Source organism: Loxodonta africana, chromosome 3 (genome assembly GCF_030014295.1).
Source record: "Loxodonta africana isolate mLoxAfr1 chromosome 3, mLoxAfr1.hap2, whole genome shotgun sequence".
NCBI classification, from domain to species: Eukaryota; Metazoa; Chordata; class Mammalia; order Proboscidea; family Elephantidae; genus Loxodonta; species Loxodonta africana.
In genome coordinates this window covers 97,544,774-97,566,675 of record NC_087344.1, presented here as the reverse complement: position 1 = coordinate 97,566,675, position 21,902 = coordinate 97,544,774, and the positions used below count along the sequence as shown (strand labels likewise).

General features: G+C 38.0%; 1 protein-coding gene across 8 annotated transcripts in view; it reads left to right on the top strand.

The window, feature by feature from the left end:
• Positions 1–21,902, top strand: part of OMA1 (OMA1 zinc metallopeptidase) — a 108,448-nt gene that overhangs the window by 40,639 nt on the left and 45,907 nt on the right. For all 8 annotated transcript variants that reach the window (XR_010321399.1, XR_010321396.1, XR_010321400.1 and 5 more), the window contains exon 7: positions 104–178. Coding sequence is in view for 3 of the 8 variants with exons in the window: in XM_064282032.1 (XP_064138102.1) it covers positions 104–178 (75 nt within the window). In the remaining 5 variants the exon portion in view is untranslated. The remainder of the gene's footprint in view (positions 1–103; positions 179–21,902) is intronic.

Below are 21,902 nucleotides of genomic sequence, written 5' to 3'. Positions count from 1 at the left end.
CCTAGATATCCATGAAATTAATAAAAACAAATCTCATTTTGTTACCCCTTTTCTTATGAAATAAACTGCCTTAATGGAGCTTTTCTTTCCTTTTTCTTCTTAGTTTATGTTTGCTAGACCATACAGTAGAACACTGGAGGCTGAGGCTGACAAAATTGGACTACTACTTGCTGCAAAGGTAAAGTGCTTTAATAGTTTGGAATACACATTGTCCTCTACATAGTAAGTTAAAGATACATTTATGTTGTCTTGGTGTTTGACATGGGCAGAGAATGAGAGTTGGACTGTGTTGACCCTTTGTACAATTTTCATTAGTCTGTAGAAGTTTAAAGATACGGATCTTGAAAGATTGCATGACTAAAGATACGCATTTAACTCCCTTTTTTTTTTTTTTACATATGAGGTCGAATTGTGCTTTAGACAGAAGTACATACAATTGTAGTAATTCTCAGCTTATATTAAAAAGTCTTAATCTTTTACTGGAAATAATTTTTTACGTATATAATTTTTTAAATTACAGACATGAAATACATAAATTGGATTTTAAAAATATAGATATTTAATCCCCTTTCCTTTTTTTAACGTGTGCTCTCTGGAAAGCTAATGCTATCTTTATTTCGCTCCTGCCCCCTGTTTCTTTGATCTAAGGAGGCTTTTTGAGTAAATAAAATGATGTATGTGTAGCTGTTTTTCCCCAGCTGGAGCAAATTGGCTGAACAAACTGAGTTTTTACTGTTTAAATGGTGGTTGTTACAGTTGTTAGTGGCTGTTGAGTCAGCCCCAACTCATGGCAACCCCATGTACAACATAGCAAAATGTTACCTGGTCCAGCGCCATCTTTACAATTGTTGGTATGCTTGAGTCCACTGTTGCAGCCACTGTATATTTTAAGTGCCTTCCAACCTAGGGATCTCATCTTCCAGCACTATATCGGACAATTTTCTCTTGTGATCCATAGGATTTTCCTTGGTTAATTTTTGGAAGTCAGTTGCTAGACCTTTCTTCCTCATCTTTCTCAGTCTAGAGGCTGTGCTGAAACCTGTCCACTATGGGCAACTCTGTTGGTATTTGAAATACAGGTGGCAGAGCTTCCAGCATCAGAGCAAGACACATGCCACCAACATATGATAAACTGACAGACTAGTGGTGGAAAAATAAATGGTAGAACAGAATTTTTACTGTGTGTGGAAGAACAGGGTTATTACTGTATATTTTTCAGTTTATTTTTTCTGCAGCAGATGGCTTATTATTAGCCTCAGAGAGCAGCTCTTGGCCATTACTCTTATTTTAGCTGGCTTTGTTTATGCTGACTTGACAGGGTACTTCATGACTGGCTGCTGTTTTTAACCACCAATGGTAAGTGAGTATTATTAGTAGGATTTAATGTTAGAAATAAAACTGCATTTTCAAATGTGAATATAAACAGTGCTATTTTAGATGTTAAATTCAAAATCTTTGTTTTATTTGATTCTTTATTGAGCTCTCAGTAATTAAAAATTATTAAAAATCATTATTTTTTGAACCTTTCATAAGTTCTATTAATTTAATTTCATTAATCGAAATAGTACTCATTCACAAAAGCAAAAGCAGTTTTTTGAATGCTATGTAAATAGGATTAAGTGAATTATCACTGTATAGAGTAAGAGGTCCCAAATAATGGGCCATGATGAAAAAAAAAAAAAAAATAGAGTAAGAGTTCCGAAATAATGGGCCATGATGAAGAATTTCCTAATTTTGATATGTTACAAATTATCAGAATGCTTCTTTATGATGTTTGGTTTATGTCTTCTGGTTAAGAATTCTTTTTCCTGTGTCAGTAAATTATTATTTATATTATATTATTGAGAATATTCATTGTACTATTTAATTTATCATATTCAAAATAATTTTTTTCCTATATGTATTATCTTTGACTAAGCACCTTTTTTTGAAGGGAGTCATCTCTTCCTCACTATGCTTCAATGTCGCTTGTCATAAAGGTCCATGTGGGGGTCTGTTCATTCTGTTCTTTTGGACTGTCTTATCTTTTAGCCAATACCACATTGTCTGAATCACTGTACCTTTGTAATAAGTCTCAATATATGATAGTTTCTGTCTTCTGATGTTGTCGATCCACAAGATTGGCTTGGCTGTTCTTGGTTCTTTGCATGTCCGTATAAATTTTAGAGTCAGTCTATCAGTTTACATATATATGGAAAAACAGGCATGGGGTTGTGATTGTGATTGTGAGTGCACTGAATTTATGTATCAATCTGGGAACAGTTGACTAGTGTCTACACTCTTGAGTCTTTGAATTCATGAACTTGATAAATTTGTCCATTTATTTAGATGTTCTTTATCTTCTATCAATAATATTTTGAAGTATTTTATGTGTAGAACTGATACATCTTTTGTTGGATTTACTGCTAAGTGTTGGTTTTTTTTTTTTTTTTGGTGTTATATAGAGTATCATTTTAAAAATAAATTTGTTAGAAATACAACTGATTTTTATAATTTACCTTGTATTCAGCAACCTTCCTAATTTCACTTAATTCTAATAGTTTGTATGTAGATGGTTTAAGATTTTGTGTATATACACAGTCATATTATCTGTGCATAATGACAGCTTTATTTCTTCCTTTCCAGTCCTTATATATACAAGTGAAACTGTGAGAGCTGGAACTCGATGGGACTGCCTTGTTTTCCCAGGTCTCACAGTTTTTTGCTTTTGAACTTTTTCGTTGCTGTCTGTTTAGTGGAAAATACTTGAATTTTCATTCTCTGACAGGTTTCTACCTTACACAGGTTCTAGCTTCCGCAGGTTTTACTGTATGTATTTTTTTGCCTTATTGCAATGGCCAGAAACTTCAGTACCACATTAATGGTGGGCTTCTTCGTGTTTTTCCTTATCTTAAAAAAAAAAACTTAGGGGATAGCAATTTAATGTTTCACCATTAATTATGATTTATGTTATAGGCTTTTTTATTTCTTATACTTTAGATGAGGTTTACAGAATAAACTAGCTTCTCAGTAAACAGTACACATACTGTTTTATGACATTGGTTAACAACCCCACGACATGTCAACACTTTCCCTTCTTGATCTTGGGTTCCCTATTACCAGCTTTCCTGTTCTCTCCTGCCTTATTGTCCTTGCCTGTGGGCTGGTGTGCCCCTTTAGTCTCAGTTTGTTTTATGGGCCTGTCTAATCTTTGGATGAGGGATAAACCTCAGGAATGACTTCATTACTGAGCTAAAAGGGTGTCCAGGGGCCATTCTCTTGGGGTTTCTCCATCTCTGTCAGGCCAGTAAGTCTGGTCTTTTATTCTAAGTTAGAGCTTTGTTCTATGTTTTTCTCCATCTGTATCCAGGATCCTCTATTGTGATTCCTGTCGGAGCAGTCAGTGATGGTAGCTGGGCACCACCTAGTTGTACTGGACTCAGTCTGGCGGAGGCCATCGTAGATGTGGTCCATTAGTCCTTTGAACCGATCTTTCCTTTGTATCTTTAGTTTTCTTCATTCTCCCTTGCTCCTGAAGGGGTGAGATCAGTGGAGTATCTTAGATGGCTGCTCACAGGCTTTTAAGACCCCAAATGCTAGTCACCAAAGTAGAACGTAGAATATTTTCTTCATAAACTATGTTATGCCAGTTGAACTAGAAGTTCCCTGAGACCATGGTCCCCACAGCCCTCAGCCCAGTGATTCAGTCCCACAGGGAGTTTGCATGTATCTGTGGAGCTTCCATGTCCTTACCTTGACAAGTTGTGCTGGCTTCCCCAGAATTGTGTACTATCTTACATTTCATCAAAGTTAACACCTATCTATTGTGTTATAGGTTTTTTATACATACTTTTTATCAGGTGGAAGATTTTCCCTTCTATTTGTAATATCCTAAGAGATTTTTAAAAATCACAATTATTAAGTTTTATCAAATACATTTTCTTCAGTTATTGAGATGGTTTTATGATTTTTCTCCTTTAATCTGTAATGTGGTGAATTATAATGATTCTTTTTGTTGTTGTTGTTGCTGTGTTTTAAGTGAAAGCCTACAAACCAAGTCAATCTCTCATACAAAAACTTATACACCTTGATACATACTCCTAGTTGCTCTCCCTCTAATAAGACAGCACACTGCTTCACTCCACTCTGTTTTCATGTCCATTTGGCCAGTTTCTGACCTGCTCTGCCCTCTACTCTCTTCTCCAGACAGGAGCTGCCCACATAGTGTCAAGTGTCTACTTGACCCAAGAAGCTTACTCTTCACCAGTATCATTTTCTATCCCATTGTCCAGTCTAGTTCCTGTCTGAAGAGTTGGCTTTGGGAATGGTTCCTGTCTTGGGCTAACAGAAGGTCTGGGGACCATGACCTCCGTGGTCCTTCTAGTCTCAGTTAGACCATTAAGCCTAGTCTTTTTTACAGTAATTTGAGGTCTGCATCCCACTGCTCTCCTGCTTCCTCAGGGGTTCTCTGTTGTGTTCCCTGTCAGGGCAGTCATCAGTTGTAGCTGGGCACCATCTAGTTCTTCTGGTCTCAGGATGATGTAGTCTCTGGTTTATGTGGCCTTTTCTGTCTCTTGGGCTCATAATTACCTTCTGTCTTTGGTGTTCTTCATTCGCCTTTGCTCTAGGTGGGTTGAGACCCATTGATGTGTCTTAGATGGCCACTTGCTAGCATTTAAGACCCCAGATGCCACTCTCCAAAGTGGGATGCAGAATGTTTTCTTAATAAATTTTGTTGTGGCAGTTGACTTAGATGTCCCCTGAAACCATGGTCCCCAAACCCCTGGCCCTGCTACGCTGGCCTTTGAAGCATTCAGTTTATTCAGGAAACTTCTTTGCTTTTAGTTTAGTCCAGTTGTGCTGACCTCTCCTGTATTGTGTGTTGTCTTTCCCTTCACCTAAAATAGTTCTTATCTACTATTTAATTAGTGAAAACGCTTTTCCCTCCCTCCCTCCCTCCCTCCCTCCCTCCCCACTCTCGTAACCATCAAAGAATATTTTCTTCTCTGTTTAAACTATTTTTCAAGCTCTTATGATAGTGGTCTCATACATACTTGTCCTTTTGCAACTGACTAATTTCGCTCAGCATAATGCCTTCCAGATTCCTCCATGTTATGAAATGTTTCATGGATTCATCATTGTTCTTTATTGATGTGTACTATTCCATTGTGTGAATATACCATAATTTATCCATTCATTCGTTGATGGGCACCTTGGTTGCTTCCAACTTCCTGCTGTTGTAAACAGTGCTGCAGTGAACATAGGTGTGCATATATCTGTTCATGTAAAGGCTCTTATTTCTCTAGGATATATTCCAAGGAGTGGGATTGCTGGATTGTATGGTCATTCTATTTGTAGCTTTTTAAGGAAGCACCACATCGTTTTCCAAAGCGGTTGTACTATTTTACATTCCGACCACCGGTGTATAAGTCTTCCAGTCTCTCCATAACTTCTCCAACATTTATTATTTTGTGTTTTTTGGACCAGTGCTAGCCTTGTTGGGGTGAGATGGAATCTCATTGTAGTTTTGATTTGCATTTCTACTATGAGTCGGAATCGACTCGACGGCACTGGGTTTGGTTTTTTGTTTTTTTAATGGCTGATCATTGTAAGCATTTCCTCATGTATGTGTTAGCTACCTGAATGTCTTCTTTAGTGAAGTGTCTATTCATATCCCTTGCCCATTTTTTTAATTGGGTTATCTGTCTTTTTGTCGTTGAGGTTTTGCAGTATCATGTAGATTTTAGAGATCAGATGCTGATCAGAAATGTCATAGCTAAAAACTTTTTCCCAGTCTGTAGGTAATCTTTTTACTCTTTTGGTGAAGTCTTTGGATGAGCATAGGTGTTTGATTTTTAGGAGCTCCCAGTTATCTACTTTCTCTTCTACATTGTTAATAATGTTTTGTATACTGTTTATGCCATGTATTAGGGCTCCTAGCGTTGTCCTGTTTTTTCTTCCGTGGTCTTTACATTTTAAATTTTATATTTAGGTCTTTGGTCCATTTTGAGTTCATTTTTGTGCATGGTATGAGATATGGGTCTTGTTTCATTTTTTTGCAGATGGATATCCAGTTATGCCAGCACCATTTGTTAAAGTGACTGTCTTTTCCCCATTTAACTGACTTTGGGCCTTTGTCAAATATCAGCTGCTCATATGTGGATGGATTTATGTCTGGATTCTCAATTCTGTTCCATTGCTCTATGTATCTGTTGTTATACCAGTACCAGGCTGTTTTGACTACTGTGGGAGTATAATAAGTTCTAAAATCAGGTAGAGTGAGGCCTCCCACTTTGTTGTTCTTTTTCAGTAATGGTTTACTTATCTGGATGTCTTTCCCTTCCATATGAAGTTGGTGATGTTTCGCCATCTCATTAAAAAATGTTGTTGGAATTTGGATCGGAATTGTGTCGTATCTACAGATGGCTTTTGTGGAATAGACATTTTTAGAATGTTAAGTCTTCCTATCCATGAGCAAGGTATGTTTTTCCACTTTTTTAAGTCTCTTTTGGTTTCTTGCAGTAGTGTCTTGTAGTTTTCTGTGTATAAGTCTTTTACGTCTCTGGTAAGATTTATCCCTAATATTTTATCTTCTTGGGGACTATTGTAAATGGTATTGATTTGGTGATTTCCTCTTCAATGTTCTTTTTGTTGGTGTAGAGGAATCTAACTGATTTTTGTATGTTTATCTTCCATGCTGACACTCTGCTAAAGTCTTCCATTAGTTTCAGTAGTTTTCTTGAGGATTCTTTAGGGTTTTCTGTGTATGAGATCTGCAAATAGAGATACTTCTTCCTTACCGATCTGGATGCCCTTTATATCTTTACCTAGCCCAATTCCTCTATCTAGGACCTCCAGTACAGTGTTCAGTAAGAGCAGTGATAAAGGCATCCTTGTCTGGTTCCCGATGTCAAGGGGAATGCTTTCAGACTCTGTCCATTTAGGATGATATTGGCTGTTGGCTTTGTATGAATGTCCTTTATTATGTTGAGAAATTTTCCTTCTATTCCTATTTTTGTTGAGACTTTTTGTCATGAATGGGTGTTGAACTTTGTCAAATGTCTTTTCTGCATCAACTGATAAGATCATGTGGTTCTTGTCTTTTGTTTTATTTATGTGGTGGATTACATTAATTGTTTTTCTAATGTTGAACCATCCCTGCATACCTGGGATGAATCCCACATGGTCATGGTGAGTTATTTTTTTGATATGTTGTTGTATTCTATTGGCTAGAATTTTGTTGAGCATTTTTGCATCTAGGTTCATGAGGGATATAGGTCTGTCATTTTCTTTTTTTGTAGTGTCTTTTCCTGGTGTTGGTATCAGGGATATGCTGGCTTCATAGACTGAGTTTGGGAGTATTCTGTCCTTTTCCATGCTCTGAAATACCTTTAGGTAGTGGTGGTGTTAACTCTTCTCTGAAAGTTTGGTAGAACTCTGCAGGGATTTTTTTTTTGTTGGCAGTTTTTAAATTACGTTTTCAATCTCTTCTTTTGTTATGGGTTTATTTAGTTGTTCTACTTGTTTTTGTTAGTTTAGGTAGGTAGACAGAGTGTTTCTAGAAATTCATCCATTTCTTCTAGAGTACAGTTTTTTGTAATAATCTGATATGATTCTTTTTATTTCAGTTGGGTCTGTTGTAATATTGCCCATTTCATTTCTTATTTGGGTTATTGCTTCCTCTCCTGTTTTTGTTTTGTCAGTTTGGTCAATGGTTTATCAATTTTGTTAGTTTTTTCAAAGAACCAGCTTTTCGTATTAACTCTTTCAATTGTTTTTCTGATTCCTATTTCATTTAATTCTGCTCCAATTTTTATTACTTGCTTTCTTCTTGTGCCTGAGAGTTTGTTTCTCCCTTTCTAGTTGTTCAAGTTGTAGGGATAATTCTTAGCTTTTTGCTCTTTCTTCTTTTTGTATGTATGCATTTATTGATATAAATTGACCTGTGAGCACTGCTTTTGCTGTGTCCCAAAGGTTCTTATAGGAAGTGTATTCATTCTCTTTGGATTCTATGAATTTCTTTATTCCATCCTTGATGTCTTCTATAACCCAGTCATTTTTGAGCAGGGTATTGTTCAGTTTCTAAGTGTTTGGTTTCTTTTCCCTGGTTTTTCTGTTATTGATTTCTACTTTTATGGCCTTATTGTCAGAGAAGATGCTTTGTAATATTTTGATGTTTTGAATTCTGCTAAGGCTTGCTTCGTGACCTAATATGTGGTCTATTCTGGAGAATGTTCCATGTGCATTGGAAAAGAAAGTATACTTGGCTGCTGTTGGGTGGAGTGTTCTGTATATGTCTATGAGGTCAGGTTGGTTGATTGTGGCGTTTAGATCTTCTGTGTCTTTATTGAGCTTCTTTCTGGATGTTCTGCCCATCACTGAAAGTGGTGTGTTGAAGTCTCCTACTATAATTGTGGCACCGCCTATCTCACTTTTCAATGCTGTTAGAGTTTGTTTTATGTATCTTGCAGTTCTGTTAGTGGATGCATAAATAATTTAATATGGTTGTATCCTAGTATATAGTCCCTTAATCAATACATAGTGTCCTTCCTTATCCTTTGTGGTAGATTTGAATTTAAAGTCTATTTTGTCAGAAATTAGTATTGCTACTCCTGCTTTTTTTGATTGTTGATTGCTTGATATATTTTTTCCCATCCTTAGAGTTTTAGTTTGTTTGTGCCTCTAAGTCTAAGGTGTGTCTCTTGTAGGCAGCATATAGATGGATCGTGTCATCGATTCTTCTTGTAATGTAAAGTCAACTTTTTGTTTTTGAAATAAACCTAATTTTGTCAAGGAACCCTGGTGGTGCAGTTGTTAAAAGTGCTTGACTTCTCACTGTAAGTTCGGTGGTTTGAACCCAACAGCCAGTCTGAGGGAGAATGATGTGTTCTGTGGAAGAAAGATGTGACAGTCTACTTCCTTGAAGATTTATAGCCTTGGACCCTGTCTTAGTCATCTAGTGCTGCTATAACAGAAATACCGTAAATGAATGTCTTTAATGAGGAGAAATTTATTCTTTCACAGTTTAGGAGGTTAAAAGTCTGAATTCAGGGTGCCAGCTCCAGGGGAAGGCTTTCCCTCCATCGGCTCTGGGGGAAGGTCCTTTTCATCAATCTGCCCTTGTTGAGGAGATTCTCTGCGCAAAGACTGTGGGTCCAAAGGACACACTATTCTCCTGGCTCTTGTTTCTTGGTGGTTTGAGGTCACCTTGTCTCTCTGCTCACTTCTCTGTTTTATATCTCAAAAGAGTTTGGTTTAAGACACAGTCCAGTCTCGTAGTGAGTCCTGCCCCATTAACGTAACTGCCACTTATCCCATATTGACACATCATGGAGATAGGATTTATAACATACAGGAAAATCACATCAGATGACAAATTGGTGGACAGTTTGCACAATACTGGGAATCATGGCCTAGCTAAGTTGACAGATATTTTGGGGGGGATAGAATTCAATCCATAACCTTCTACCTTTTGGCCCTCCAAAATTCATGTCCTAGCCATATGTAAAACATTCACCCCATCATATCATAGCAAATGTCTTAATTCAACTTCAGGTCCAAAATCTAAAGTTCCTCCTCATCTGTGAAATCTAGAATACAAGTTATCTGCTTCCAAAGTATAATGGTGGAACTCCTACAAGCTAGACATTTCCATTACAGATGGGAGAAATTGAAGGGAAAGAAGGCATAACAGGCACCAAGCAAGTCAGCAGAACACATTACAGTAGCCCCCATGTCTTGAAAATAACCCTCTGTTCTCTGAGACCATTTACACAATGGCCCTGCCCTCCAGACTCTAGGTATTGGCCATACTGTGCAGATTCTAGGTGGCAGTCTGTTGGCCCTGGGCTTCAGCTCCACCTTCCAGGCCTGCATGGATAGCAACTCTGCCCCCTGGGCTTTAGGGGTAGCATTCTCCTAAAGCCATCTGAGTGACAGCTCCACCATTAGAAACACCAGAGGCCATGGCTCCACCCTTTGAAACCCCAGAGGTCATATCCTTTGAGACTGTGGCAGCTCTGCTTCTTGTGTTCCTTGTCTCTTCATTTTCTGCTTCCTGGTTTCTTGCATGTTTGGAGAATTCCTGGGTAAAACCGTCTGGGCCTATAGGTTTCATTGGATAATTTTTAATTATGCATTCAATCACTTTCGTGGATGTAGGATTATTCAAATTTTTCTGTTGTTTCAGTTTTATAATTTTTGTTTTTCGAGAAACTTAACTGTTTCATTTTTAATTTCCAAAATTATCAGTAGGAAGTTTTTAATATACTCATTATATTTTTGGAAACCCTGGTGGTGTAGTGGTTAAGAGCTACCGCTGCTAATCAAAAGGTCAGCAGTTCAAATCCACCAGGTGCTCTTTGGAAACCCAATGGGGCAGTTGTGCTCTGTCCTATAGGGTCGCTATGACTTGGAATCAACTCAGCGGCAATGGGTATCATTATATTTTTAACGTCTGGAGGATATCTGCATCCTACAGATATCTTTTAAATGTCCCTTTTGTTTCTGGTGTATTTGATTTGTACCTTGTCTTTTTTGTTAGACTTTCAGTTAATCTTTAAAAAAAAAAACCCATATTTTGGCTCTGCTTTTTTTCTCTATTCTATGTTTTTTTTTTTTTTTTTCTGTATCAGTTACTCTTATCTGTATTATTTCCTGTGCCTCCTTTCCCTGGTTTTCATTTTCCTGACTTCTTAAGATAGACACTTACATCATTGATTTTAAGCCCTTTTTCTTTTCTAATGTTGACCCTTAAGGCTATTCATTTTCCTCTAAGAGTGTCTTTACTTGTCATCTCCCAAGTGTTGATTTGTTGTATTTTTCTTCAGTTTAAAATACTTTCTTGTTTTTATTGTGAGGTCTTCTTTGACTCCTGGCTTACTTAAAGGTGTATTGCTTAGTTTCTGAAATTTGCTTTTGATTTCTAGCTTAATTGCACTTTGGTCAGAGGATGGACTGAGTGGTTTGAAACCTTTGAAATTTGGTGGGTCTTGCTTTATGGCCCAGGATGTAATGATTACGTTTTTTTAAAATGGTGTACACTTAAAAGTGAATTCTGCGTTGTGAGTCTGCTGTTCTATATAAGTCGATTTTGTCAAGTTGTTAATTTTGTTATTCAGAGCTTCTATTTTCTTGGTGAACTTTTTTCTCTGCTTTTTTTCCAGTTATAAAGAGAGGTTTGTTAGTTTTCCATATGGTTGTATGTTTTTCTGTTTCTCATTTTAATTCTATGAATTTTTGCCTAATATATTTTAAAGCTGTTTTTAGCATGCATACCTAAGATTATTAGATCTTCTTGGTGGATAGATCTTTTTTCATTATGAATTCTGGCTTTATCTCTAGTAATGTTCCTAACCTAAAGTCTACTTTTTCTTTTATGAATATTGTTATGGCAACTTTCTATTGGTGGTATTTATTTTCAAACTTTCTGTTTCCCTATGTGTATGCTTCTTGTAAGCAACATAGAGCTTTTGCTTTTTTAAAAAAAAAAAATCTTTGCCTTCTACATTTTTGTGTTTCCTCGAGGACTAATGCCGTAGCACACATTTCTCATCTGCTCGTTGGCCATCTGTTGTCCATTGTGAATTTTCTGGTCAGATATCTTGCCCATTTTTTAATTAGGTTTGTTTCTTGTTGTGAGAATTCTTTACATATATACAGATCCAAGTCCTTTGTCAAATACGTGTATTGCAAGTATTTTTTTCTCATTCTGTGTCTTGCTTTTTAGTTTTTTTAAGGGTGCGTTTTGAAGAGAAAAGTTTTGAATTTTATGAAATCCAATTTTTCTACTTGGGGTTGAATTGAATCTTTTTCCAGTTTTCTAAGGTGACAACTTAAAATCATCGATTTTAGACATTCTTATTTCATATAAGCATTTAAAAGTATAAATTTCCTACTATCCATTACTTTAGCTCCATCTAACAAATTTTGATATGTTGTATTATCACTATTATGTAGGTCAGAATATTTTGTAATTTCTTCTGTGATTTCTTATTTGATCTGTAGGTTGTTCAGAAGTGAAGATTTAATATCCAGATACTTGTGGCTTGTCTAGATGTTTTGTTGTTGCTAATTTCTAGTTTAATTCCTTTGTGGTCAGAGAAAATACTTTGTAAGATTTCAGTCTTTTAAAATCAATGGAGACTTGTTTTCTGGCACAGCACTTGGTCTATCTTGGTGCCTGTTCCATTGCACTTAGACAAAATGTGTATTTTGTAGTTGTTGGGTGTATATTTTATAAACAGCAATTAGGTTAATGTGGTTTATAGTGTTACAAAGATCTTGTATATTCTAATTTTTTTTTTTTGGTCTACTTGTTACTGAGGGAAAAGTTTTTGAACTCTCCAACTATAATTGTGGGTTTTTCTGTTTTTCCTTTTGGTCATGTTAGGTTTTTTCCCATGTATTTTGAAGCTTTGTAATAGGTGCATACACGTTTAGGATTATATTATATCCTCTTCTTGAATTGACTGAGAGCCTTATCATTATGAGGTATAACTTTTTATTTCTAATAATTCTCCTTGAAGTCTGTTTTGTTTGGCCTTAATCTAGGCACACCGGTTTTCCCATGTGTTACTGTTGGCTCAATAGATCTTTTTCTGCTCATTACTTTCAAACTGTTTAAGTTTATGGGTATATATCTATTTATAGATAGATAGATAGTTGTTCTTGTGCTTTAGGGGAAAGTTTACAGCTTATGTTAATTTCTCATTAAAAAATTTATACACATACTGGTTTATGATATTGTTGTAACGCCCACAGTGTGACAGCACACTTCCCTTTCCACCTTGGGTTCCCTGTGCCCATTTGTTCGGTTGCTGTCCCTTCCCGCTTTTCATCTTGCTTTTGGCCAGGAGATGCCCATTTGGTCTCATGTATTTGATTGAAGAATGAGTTTTTATATTGAAAGCGTATCTCTTGTAGACAGCATATAATTGGTTCTTGTTTTGCTCCATTTTTTTCTCTTGTTATTGTTAGATGTTCATATGTCTCTTACATTCTTTTTTATGTTTTTTGTCCTTATCTCTCCATGTTTTATCATGTACATTTATACTGACTTGTCTTACGATTTACTAATCTTATTTTCAGTTATGTCCATTCTGCCATTAAATTCATCTTTGAATTTTGAATTCTAGTTATTGTATTTTTCCATTCTGATAGTTTCATTGGATTTTCTTTTGTAGATTCCAGTTCTCTGGTGAAACTCTTCATTTTGTCATGTATTTTCTTGACTATGTTAGTCACAGTTTTTTTTTTTTTTTTAATGTTCATGTTCGTTAATTCCAATATTTGGATTATCTCTGAGTCTGTTTGTATTGTTTATATTTGCCTTGGTCTTTTTTTTTTTTTTTTGGCATGTTCATTTTTGACTTAATGTCAGACGTTACATATAAAGTTTGTTGTGGATTGAATTATGTCTCCAAAAAAAAAAAAGAGATATTGAAATCCTAAGCAAGCCCCCCTCCCGTGCTGTGAATGTGCTCCTGTTTGGAAATAGGGTTTTTCTTTTGTTATGTTAATGAGGTCATATTGGAGTAGAGTAGGTCCTAAATCTAAACCCTTCTGAGTGTTGTCTTATAAAGGGAAGTTCAGACATAGGGGGAGATGCCACCTGAACGTGGAAGCAGATGAATCTGTAATTCCAGGAACTCCACGGATTGCTGGCAGCTACTTGAAGCAGAGGCATCCCTGGGTGGTGCAGATGGTTAACATGCTTAGCTGCTTACCAAAAGGTCGGAGGTTTGAGTCCACTCAGAGGTGCCTCAGAAGAAAGGCCTGGTGATTTCCTTCCAAAAAACCAGCCATTGAAAACCCTATGGAGTTCAGTTCTACTCTGAGACACATGGGGTCTCCTTGTGTTGGAAATGACTCAGCATCAACTGGTTTGGTTTTTACCAGAAGCTGAAAGAAATAAAGAATGACCTTCCTCTAGAGCTGATGGTCTAAATTCAATACTTTGAGCCTCCTGAACTGTGAGAAAGTAAATTTCTGTTCTTTAAAGCCATCACTGGTGGTATTTGTGTTATGGAGCACTGGGAAACTGACACAGTTGTAGTTGTCCTGAATGATATTTTCTTCCCTCAGAGAGTGTTCTCCCTGTAGTCTGGTAGCAACTAGAGTAGAACAGATCTCTTTAATCAGGCAGGGCCAAGCCTGAGCTGAGTCTTGATGTAAAAATGGTGGCGTGGTGGTGTTTGACCTCCTTCAACTTTACACGGGGGAGGGAGAATCATTATCAACATCAACACTGACACCCCAAGGCTGATTCCTGTGAAGTGGAGGTCAGACATACCTCTCGCTCCTACTTTCTTACCAATTCTGACTGCCAACCATCCTTGCCGCAGCACTCTCTATTTCTCTGTGAGGTCTAGTAATTCGTTGCAGTGGCCACACAGAACTCACAGATAATATTCATGATTATGGGGTTTATTAGGGAAGTAACAGGTTACAATTCAGGATCATAAACGACTCAGGATACAGTTCTTTGGTCAGGACAGCGTTTTCTTAGCCGTGCCTGCAGACAGGCCTCTTTCTGGCCCTTGGCCCCTTGGCCAGCCTCTGCCCTGCTGGGGCAAATGTTACAAAGCTCTTTAGCTCTGCCAATAAGCGCCCAGAGGTACCCACTCTTCCAGCAAGCCTCATGCATGAAGGCCCTTAACTCTCTTTCTCAGTGGGCTGGGAAGCTCACCCTGCTGACTTCTGCCAATCTTCTGGGTCTGCTGCATCTGCTGCCCTCCAATTCTCTGCTGCTGCTTCTTGCCATCTTGTCTTTTCCGGTGTAACAGCTCTCTCTCTGTCTTCTGGGTCTAGGAGGGCCTCAGTGTAGGGATCCTCGATCCAAAGAACGTATTCCGTCCCCGTCTCTTCTTCTTGGTGGTAGTCAGGTTCACCTCTGCTCTGGGATTCCCTCTCTTTTAAGCCTAGTAGGATGACAAAACTGAGCACCCCTTGTTAGGATTCCATACACCTTACTTGCATGGACCCACCCACATAAAGGTGTCATGCATCATATTTACATTATTAGCAAGCTATCCAATCCTCTTGGTGGGCCACAAGCGCCTCATTGGCATAGGCCCACCTAGTCATTTGGTGGGAGTTAAAAGACTATGGCTATCCAGATTTTCTAATTGTTTTTGGCAGGAACATTAGTCTGCTACAAGCTACTCCATCGCCCTTGGAAGAGGAAGTTCCTAACTTAATCTTTTTAATGTTATTGTTGTGTGCCATTGAGTTGATTCAAACCCGTAGCAGCCCCATAGGATTTCCTAGGCTGTAATCTTTAAGGGAGCAGATTGCAGATTTTTCTCTCCTCTCTCCCGTTAGCAACAAAACACTTAGCTGTTGCACCACCAGGGTTCTTTAAAATTGTAAATGTTGTTGTTGTTAGGTGCAGTCAAGTCAGTTCAGATTCATAGTGACCCTGTGTACAACAGAATGAAACACTGTCCTCACAATCCTTGCTCTGGTTGAGCCCATTGTTGGAACCACTGTGTCGGTCTATCTCATTGAGGGTCTTCCTCTCTTTTGCTGACCCTCTGATAAGCACGATGTCCTTCACCAGGGACTGATCCCTCTTAACAACATGTCCAGTGTACGTGAGATGAAGCCTCGCCATCCTTGCTTCTAAGGAGCATTCTGAGTGTACATCTTACAAGACAGATTTGTTTATCTTTCTGGCAAAAACAGTCCATGGTATATTCAGTATTCTTTGCCAACACCATAATTCAAAGGCATCAGTTCTTCTTCAGTCTTCTTTATTCATTGTCCAGCTTTCACATGCATATGAGGCAATTGAGAATACCATGGCTTTGGTAGGGCACATCTTAGTCCTCAAAGTGACATATTTACTTTTTAATACTTGAAAGAGGTCTTTTGCAGCATACTTGCCCAGCAGAGTATGCTGTTTGATTTTCTTGACTACAGCTTCCATGGGCATTGATTGTGGTTCCAAGTAAAGTGAAATCTTTGACAACTTCAGTATTTTCTCCATATATCATGATGTTGCTTATTAGTCCAGTTGTAAAGAATTTGTTTTCTTTAATTGAGGTATAATCCATACAGTATTGAGGTGTAATCCATACAGTCTTAAATTGGTTGTTGTGTTGTTATTAGGTGCTGTCGAGTCGGTTCTGACTCATAGCGACCCTATGCACAACAGAACGAAATACTGCCCGGCCCTGAGCCATCCTTTCAGTCGTTGTTATGCTTGAGCTCATTGTTGCAGCCACTGTGTCAAGCCACCTTGTTGAGGGTCTTCCTCTTTTCCGCTAACCCTGTACTCTGCCAAGCATGATGTCTTCTCCAGGGACTGATCTCTTCTGACAACATGTCCAAAGTATGTAAGACGCAGTCTCACCATCCTTGCCTCTAAGGAGCATTCTGGCTGTACTTCTTCCAAGACAGATTTGTTCGTTCTTCTGACATTCCATGGTATATTCAATATTCTTTGCCAACATCACAATTCAAACGCGTCAACTTTTGTTCACTCTTCCTTATTCATTGTCCAGCTTTCACATGCATATGAGGTGATTGAAAATACCATGGCTTCAGTCAGGTGCACCTTAGTCTTCAGGGTGACATTTTTGCTCTTCAACACTTTAAAGAGGTCCTTTGCAGCAGATTTGCCCAATGCAGTGTGTCTTTTGATTTCTTGACTGCTGCTTCCATGGCTGTTGATTGTGGATCCAAGTAAAATGAAATCCTTGACAACTTCAATCTTTTCTCCATTTATCATGATGTTGCTCATTGCTCCAGTGGTGAGGATTTTTGTTTTCTTGATGTTGAGGCATAATCCATACTGAAGGCTGTGGTCTTTGATCTTCATTAGCAAGTGCTTCAAGTCCTGTTCACTTTCAGCAAGCAAAGTTGTGTCATCTGCATAACGCAGGTTGTAAATGAGTCTTCCTCCAGTCCTGATGCCCTGGTCTTCTTCATATAGTTCAGCTTCTTGTATTATTTGTTCAGCACACAGATTAAATAGGTATGGTGAAAGAATACAACCCTGATGCACACCTTTCCTGACTTTAAACCAATTAGTATCCCCTTGTTCTGTCCGAACACCTGCCTCTTGATCTATGTACAGGTTCCTCATGAGCACAGTTAAGTGTTCTGGAATTCCCATTCTTCACAGTGTTATCCATAGTTTGTTATGATCCACACAGTTGAATGCCTTTGCATAGTCAATAAAACACAGGTAAGCATCGTTCTGGTATTCTCTGCTTTTAGCCAGGATCCATCTGACATCAGCAATGATATCCCTGGTTCCACGTCCTCTTCTGAAACCACCCTGAACTTTTGGCAGTTCCCTGTCGATATACTGCTGCAGACGTTTTTGAATGATCTTCAGCAAAATTTTGCTTGCGTGTGATATTAATGATAATTGTTCTATAATTTCCACATTCGGTACTATCACCTTTCTTGGGAATAGGCATAAATATAGATCTCTTCCAGTTAGTGGGCCAGGAAGCTGTCTTCCATATTTCTTGGCATAGACGAGTGAGCACCTTCAGTGCTGCATCTGTTTGTTGAAACATCTCAATTGATATTCCATCAATTCCTGGAGCCTTGTTTTTTGCCATTGCTTTCAGAGCAGTTTGAACTTCTTCCTTCAGTATCATCAGTTCCTGATCATATGCCACCTCTTGATATAGTTGAATATCGACTAATTCTTTTTGGTGTAATGACTCTGTATTCTTTCCGTCTTCTTTTGATGCTGCCTACGTTGTTTAATATTTTCCCCATAGAATCCTTAACTGTTACAACTCGAGGCTTGAATTTTTTCTTCAGTTCTTTCAGCTTGAGAAACGCCGAGCATGTTCTTCCCTTTTGGTTTTCCATCTCCAGCTCTTTGCACATGTCATTATAATACTTTACTTTGTCTTCTCGAGAGGCCCTGTGAAATCTTCTGTTCAGTTCTTTTACTTCATCAATTCTTCCTTTTGCTTTAGCTGCTCGACGCTCAAGAGCAAGTTTCAAAGTCTCCTCTGACGTCCATCTTGGTCTTTTCCATCTTTCCTGTCTTTTTAGTGACCTCTTGCTTTCTTCACGGATGATGTTCTTGATGTCATTCCACAACTCGTCTGGTCTGTGGTCATTAGTGTTCAATGTGTCAAATCTATTCTTGAGATGGTCTCTAAATTCAGGTGGGATATACTCAAAGTCATATTTTGGCTCTCATGGACTTGCTCTGATTTTCTTCAGTTTCAGCTTGAACTTGCATTTGAGCGATTGATGGTCTGTTCCACAGTCGGCCCCTGGCCTTGTTCTGACTGATGATTTTGAGCTTTTCCATTGTCTCTTTCCACAGATGTAGTCAATTTGATTTCTGTGTGTTCCATCTGGCGAGGTCCATGTGTATAGTCGCCTTCTTTATTTTGGTAAAGAAGGTATTTGCAATGAAGAAGTCGTTGGTCTTGCAAAATTCTCTCATTCTATCTCTGGTATTGTTTCTGTCACCAGTGCCGTATTTTCCAACTACTGATCCTTCTTCTTTGTTTCCAACTTTCACATTCCAATCGCCAGTAATTATCAATGCATCTTGGTTGCATGTTCAATCAATTTCAGACTGTAGCAGCTGATAAAAATCTTCTATTTCTTCATCTTTGGCCCTAGTGGTTGGTGGGTAAATTTGAATAATAGTCGTATTAACTGGTCTTCCTTGTAGGCGTATGGATATTATCCTGTCACTGGTAGCGTTGTACTTCAGGATAGATCTTGAAATGTTCTTTTTGACGATGAATGCAACACCATTCCTCTTTGAGTTGCCATTCCCAGCATTGTAGACTATATGATTGTCCCATTCAAAATGGCCAATACCAGTCCATTTCAGCTCACTAATGCCTAGGATATCAATGTTTATGTGTTCCATTTCATTTTTGACGATTTCCAGTTTTCCTAGATTCATACTTTGTACGTTCCCGGTTCCGATTATTAATGGATGTTTGCAGCTGTTTCTTCTCATTTTGAGTTGTGCCACATCAGCAAATGAAGGTCTCGAAAGCTTTACTCCATCCATGTCATTAAAGTCGACTCTACCCAGTCATCTTTTGAGTTCCTTCCAACCTGGGGGGCTCATCTTCCAGCACAATAACAGACAATGTTCCACTGCTATTCATAAGGTTTTCACTGGCTAATGCTTTTCAGAAGTAGACTGCTGGGTCCTTCTTCCTGGTCTGTCTTAGTCTGGAAGCTCAGCTGAAACCTGTCCTCCATGTGTGACCCTGCTGGTATCTGAACACCGGTGGCATAGCTTCCAGCATCACAGCAACACGCAAGCCCCCACAGTACGACAAACTGACAGACATGAGGGCGACAGTCTTAAATAAATAAAAAAAAAATTTTTTTTTATAGCTACGTAATATTCTATAATATGGATAGTTCTAATTGATTCAATGATTTCCTTATTAATGAACATTTGAGTTATTTCTAGTTTATTCACTGTTGTTATTACAAATAATTCTGAAATAAGCATCCTTCTGTGTATATCCTTATGCTCCTCAGACTTTTTATTTCTGTAGAATAGATTTCTGTAAGTAGTGTTGCTGGTGTTTTCATTTTTAAAAGATGCCCCATAATTATTTCAAAACATTAGTAGCAAATCTCACGAACAACATATGGGAATGCCTTTATTATTATATATACTTCACTGTTTTCAGTCTTTTAAGTTTTTGTTAATTTGGGCAAAAATATTAACTCATGGCTTTCAAATTTTATATTTTCTTAGCTTAGTGTAAGGTTGAGTATATTGTTTCTTTTTATTAGCTATCTTATTTCCTCTTTTGTTGATTGCCTTCTGTTATGTTTTTTTCTGGGTAGCTTTAAATATATATATATATATATATATATATATATATATATATATATATATATTCTAGGCTCCACACTTAGAAATTCTGAATCAGTAGATTTATGATGAAGCTCAGAATCTAAATGTGTTTCGGAGTTGCCAAGTGATTCTGATACACAGGGAGATTTGGGAATTACTGGTTTGAGTAATCAAGTGCCATTTTTGTGTTTTTGGGTGACTTGATAAGCTATCCCAAAATTTAAAATGGAAAATATATTTTCTGTTTTATTTAAAAAGTAAGATTGAAATTAGATCAGTTAGTCAAGAAATATCGATATTCCTTTAATTATTTCTATTACACAAACCGTATATTTTTTTAAAGAATGTGTCTGGGAAGATAAAGCTATGATTTGATTTTCTAAAGCACAGCAAATAGAATTGTGTTGCAGACTAGGTGACCTTTTGCTGGTTGTGATATTACGCCTTATATAGTTCAAAGGAGAAGGAGATTGCTACAGATGTTAAGTCATGAACACATAGTGATATAGGTATTATCTTTGTTGTGATGCAGTTACGATACAAAAATGCCATTTCTGAAATACAAGTATTTAATTCCTGTCAAAAGAGGAAAAAAAAAAAACCTCAACTATTATATTTATACCATTTTTCTGTGTTGTCACTTTTTTGGATACTAACAACATTGTTGTGTCAGTTGCTGTCTAGTCGGTTCTGACTCCTAGTGACTCTGTGTACGACAGAACAAAACTCTGCCTGGTCTTGCGTCATCCTCACAATCTTTGCTATGTTTGAGCCCATTGTTGCAGCCCCTATGTCAGTCCATCTCTTTGAAGGTCTTCCTCTTTTTCACTCATACTCTACCAAACATGGTGTCCTTCTCCAGGGACTTATCCCTCCTGATAACATGTCCAAAGTATGTGAGACGAAGTTGCCATCCTCGCTTCTAAGGAGCGTTCTGACTGTACTTCTTCCAAAAAAGATTTGTTCGTTTTTCTGGCAGTCTCTGGTATATTCAATATTCTTCGCTACACCGTAATTCAGTTCCATCCATTCTGCAACTATTTAATATTTATTATGTGTTACTTATTATATGCTGGGTACTCGGAAACTATCAAACAATGTCATTAATATAATATGCAAGTAAAATTTTGCTGAAGATAAAGCAAAAACGGTTACAGCAGTACCATCGATGGGGAGGTGCCAGAAATCCAAGCTGGATTCATAAGAGGACATGGAACAAAGAATATCATTGCTGATATCAGATGGATCTTGGCTGAAAGTAGAGAATACCAGAAAGATGTTTACCTTTGTTTTATTGACTATGCAAAGGCATTCAACTATGTGGATCATAACAAATTATGGAAAATATTGCAAAGAATGGGAATTCTAGAACACTTAATTGTGCTCATGAGAAACCTGTACATAGATCAAGAGACAATTGTTCAAACAGAACAGGGGGCACTGCGTGGTGTAAAATCAGGAAAAGGATGCGTCAGGGTTGTATCCTTTCACCATACTTATTCAGTGTGTAGGCTGAACAACCAAACTATATGAAGAGGAATGTAGCATCAGGATTGGAGGAAGACTTATTAACAACTGTAGTACACAAATGACACAACCTTGCTGAAATCAAACAGGACTTGAGGCACTTACTGATGAAGATCAGAGATTACAGCCTGCAGTATGGATTACACCTCAACATAAAGAAATAAAAAATTCTCACAACTAGATGCTCTAGGGAAACCCTGGCGACGTAGTGGTTAAATGCTATGGCTGCTAACCTAGAAGTCAGCAGTTTGAATGCACCAGGCGCTCCTTGGAAACCCTCTGGGACAGTTCTACCCTGTCCTGTAGGGTTGCTATGAGTTGGAGTTGATGGCAACGGGTTTGGTTTTTTTTGGTTTGGACGCTCTAGCTGTGGAGGTACAGCAGGGCCTGGCAGTGATGGGAAGGTGACGGATGGGGCAGAAGGCTGAGGGGTGGGAAACTGTGTTTGTCTGGTTACTGGGTGCTCTGTCTTCTGTTGGGAGCTCTGTGAAGTTGCCTTTCCATACTCCCTGTCCGGGGTGTTTGCTGGCTGTGTTCCAAGATGGTGACACTGTACCATGTTAGTTGGCAG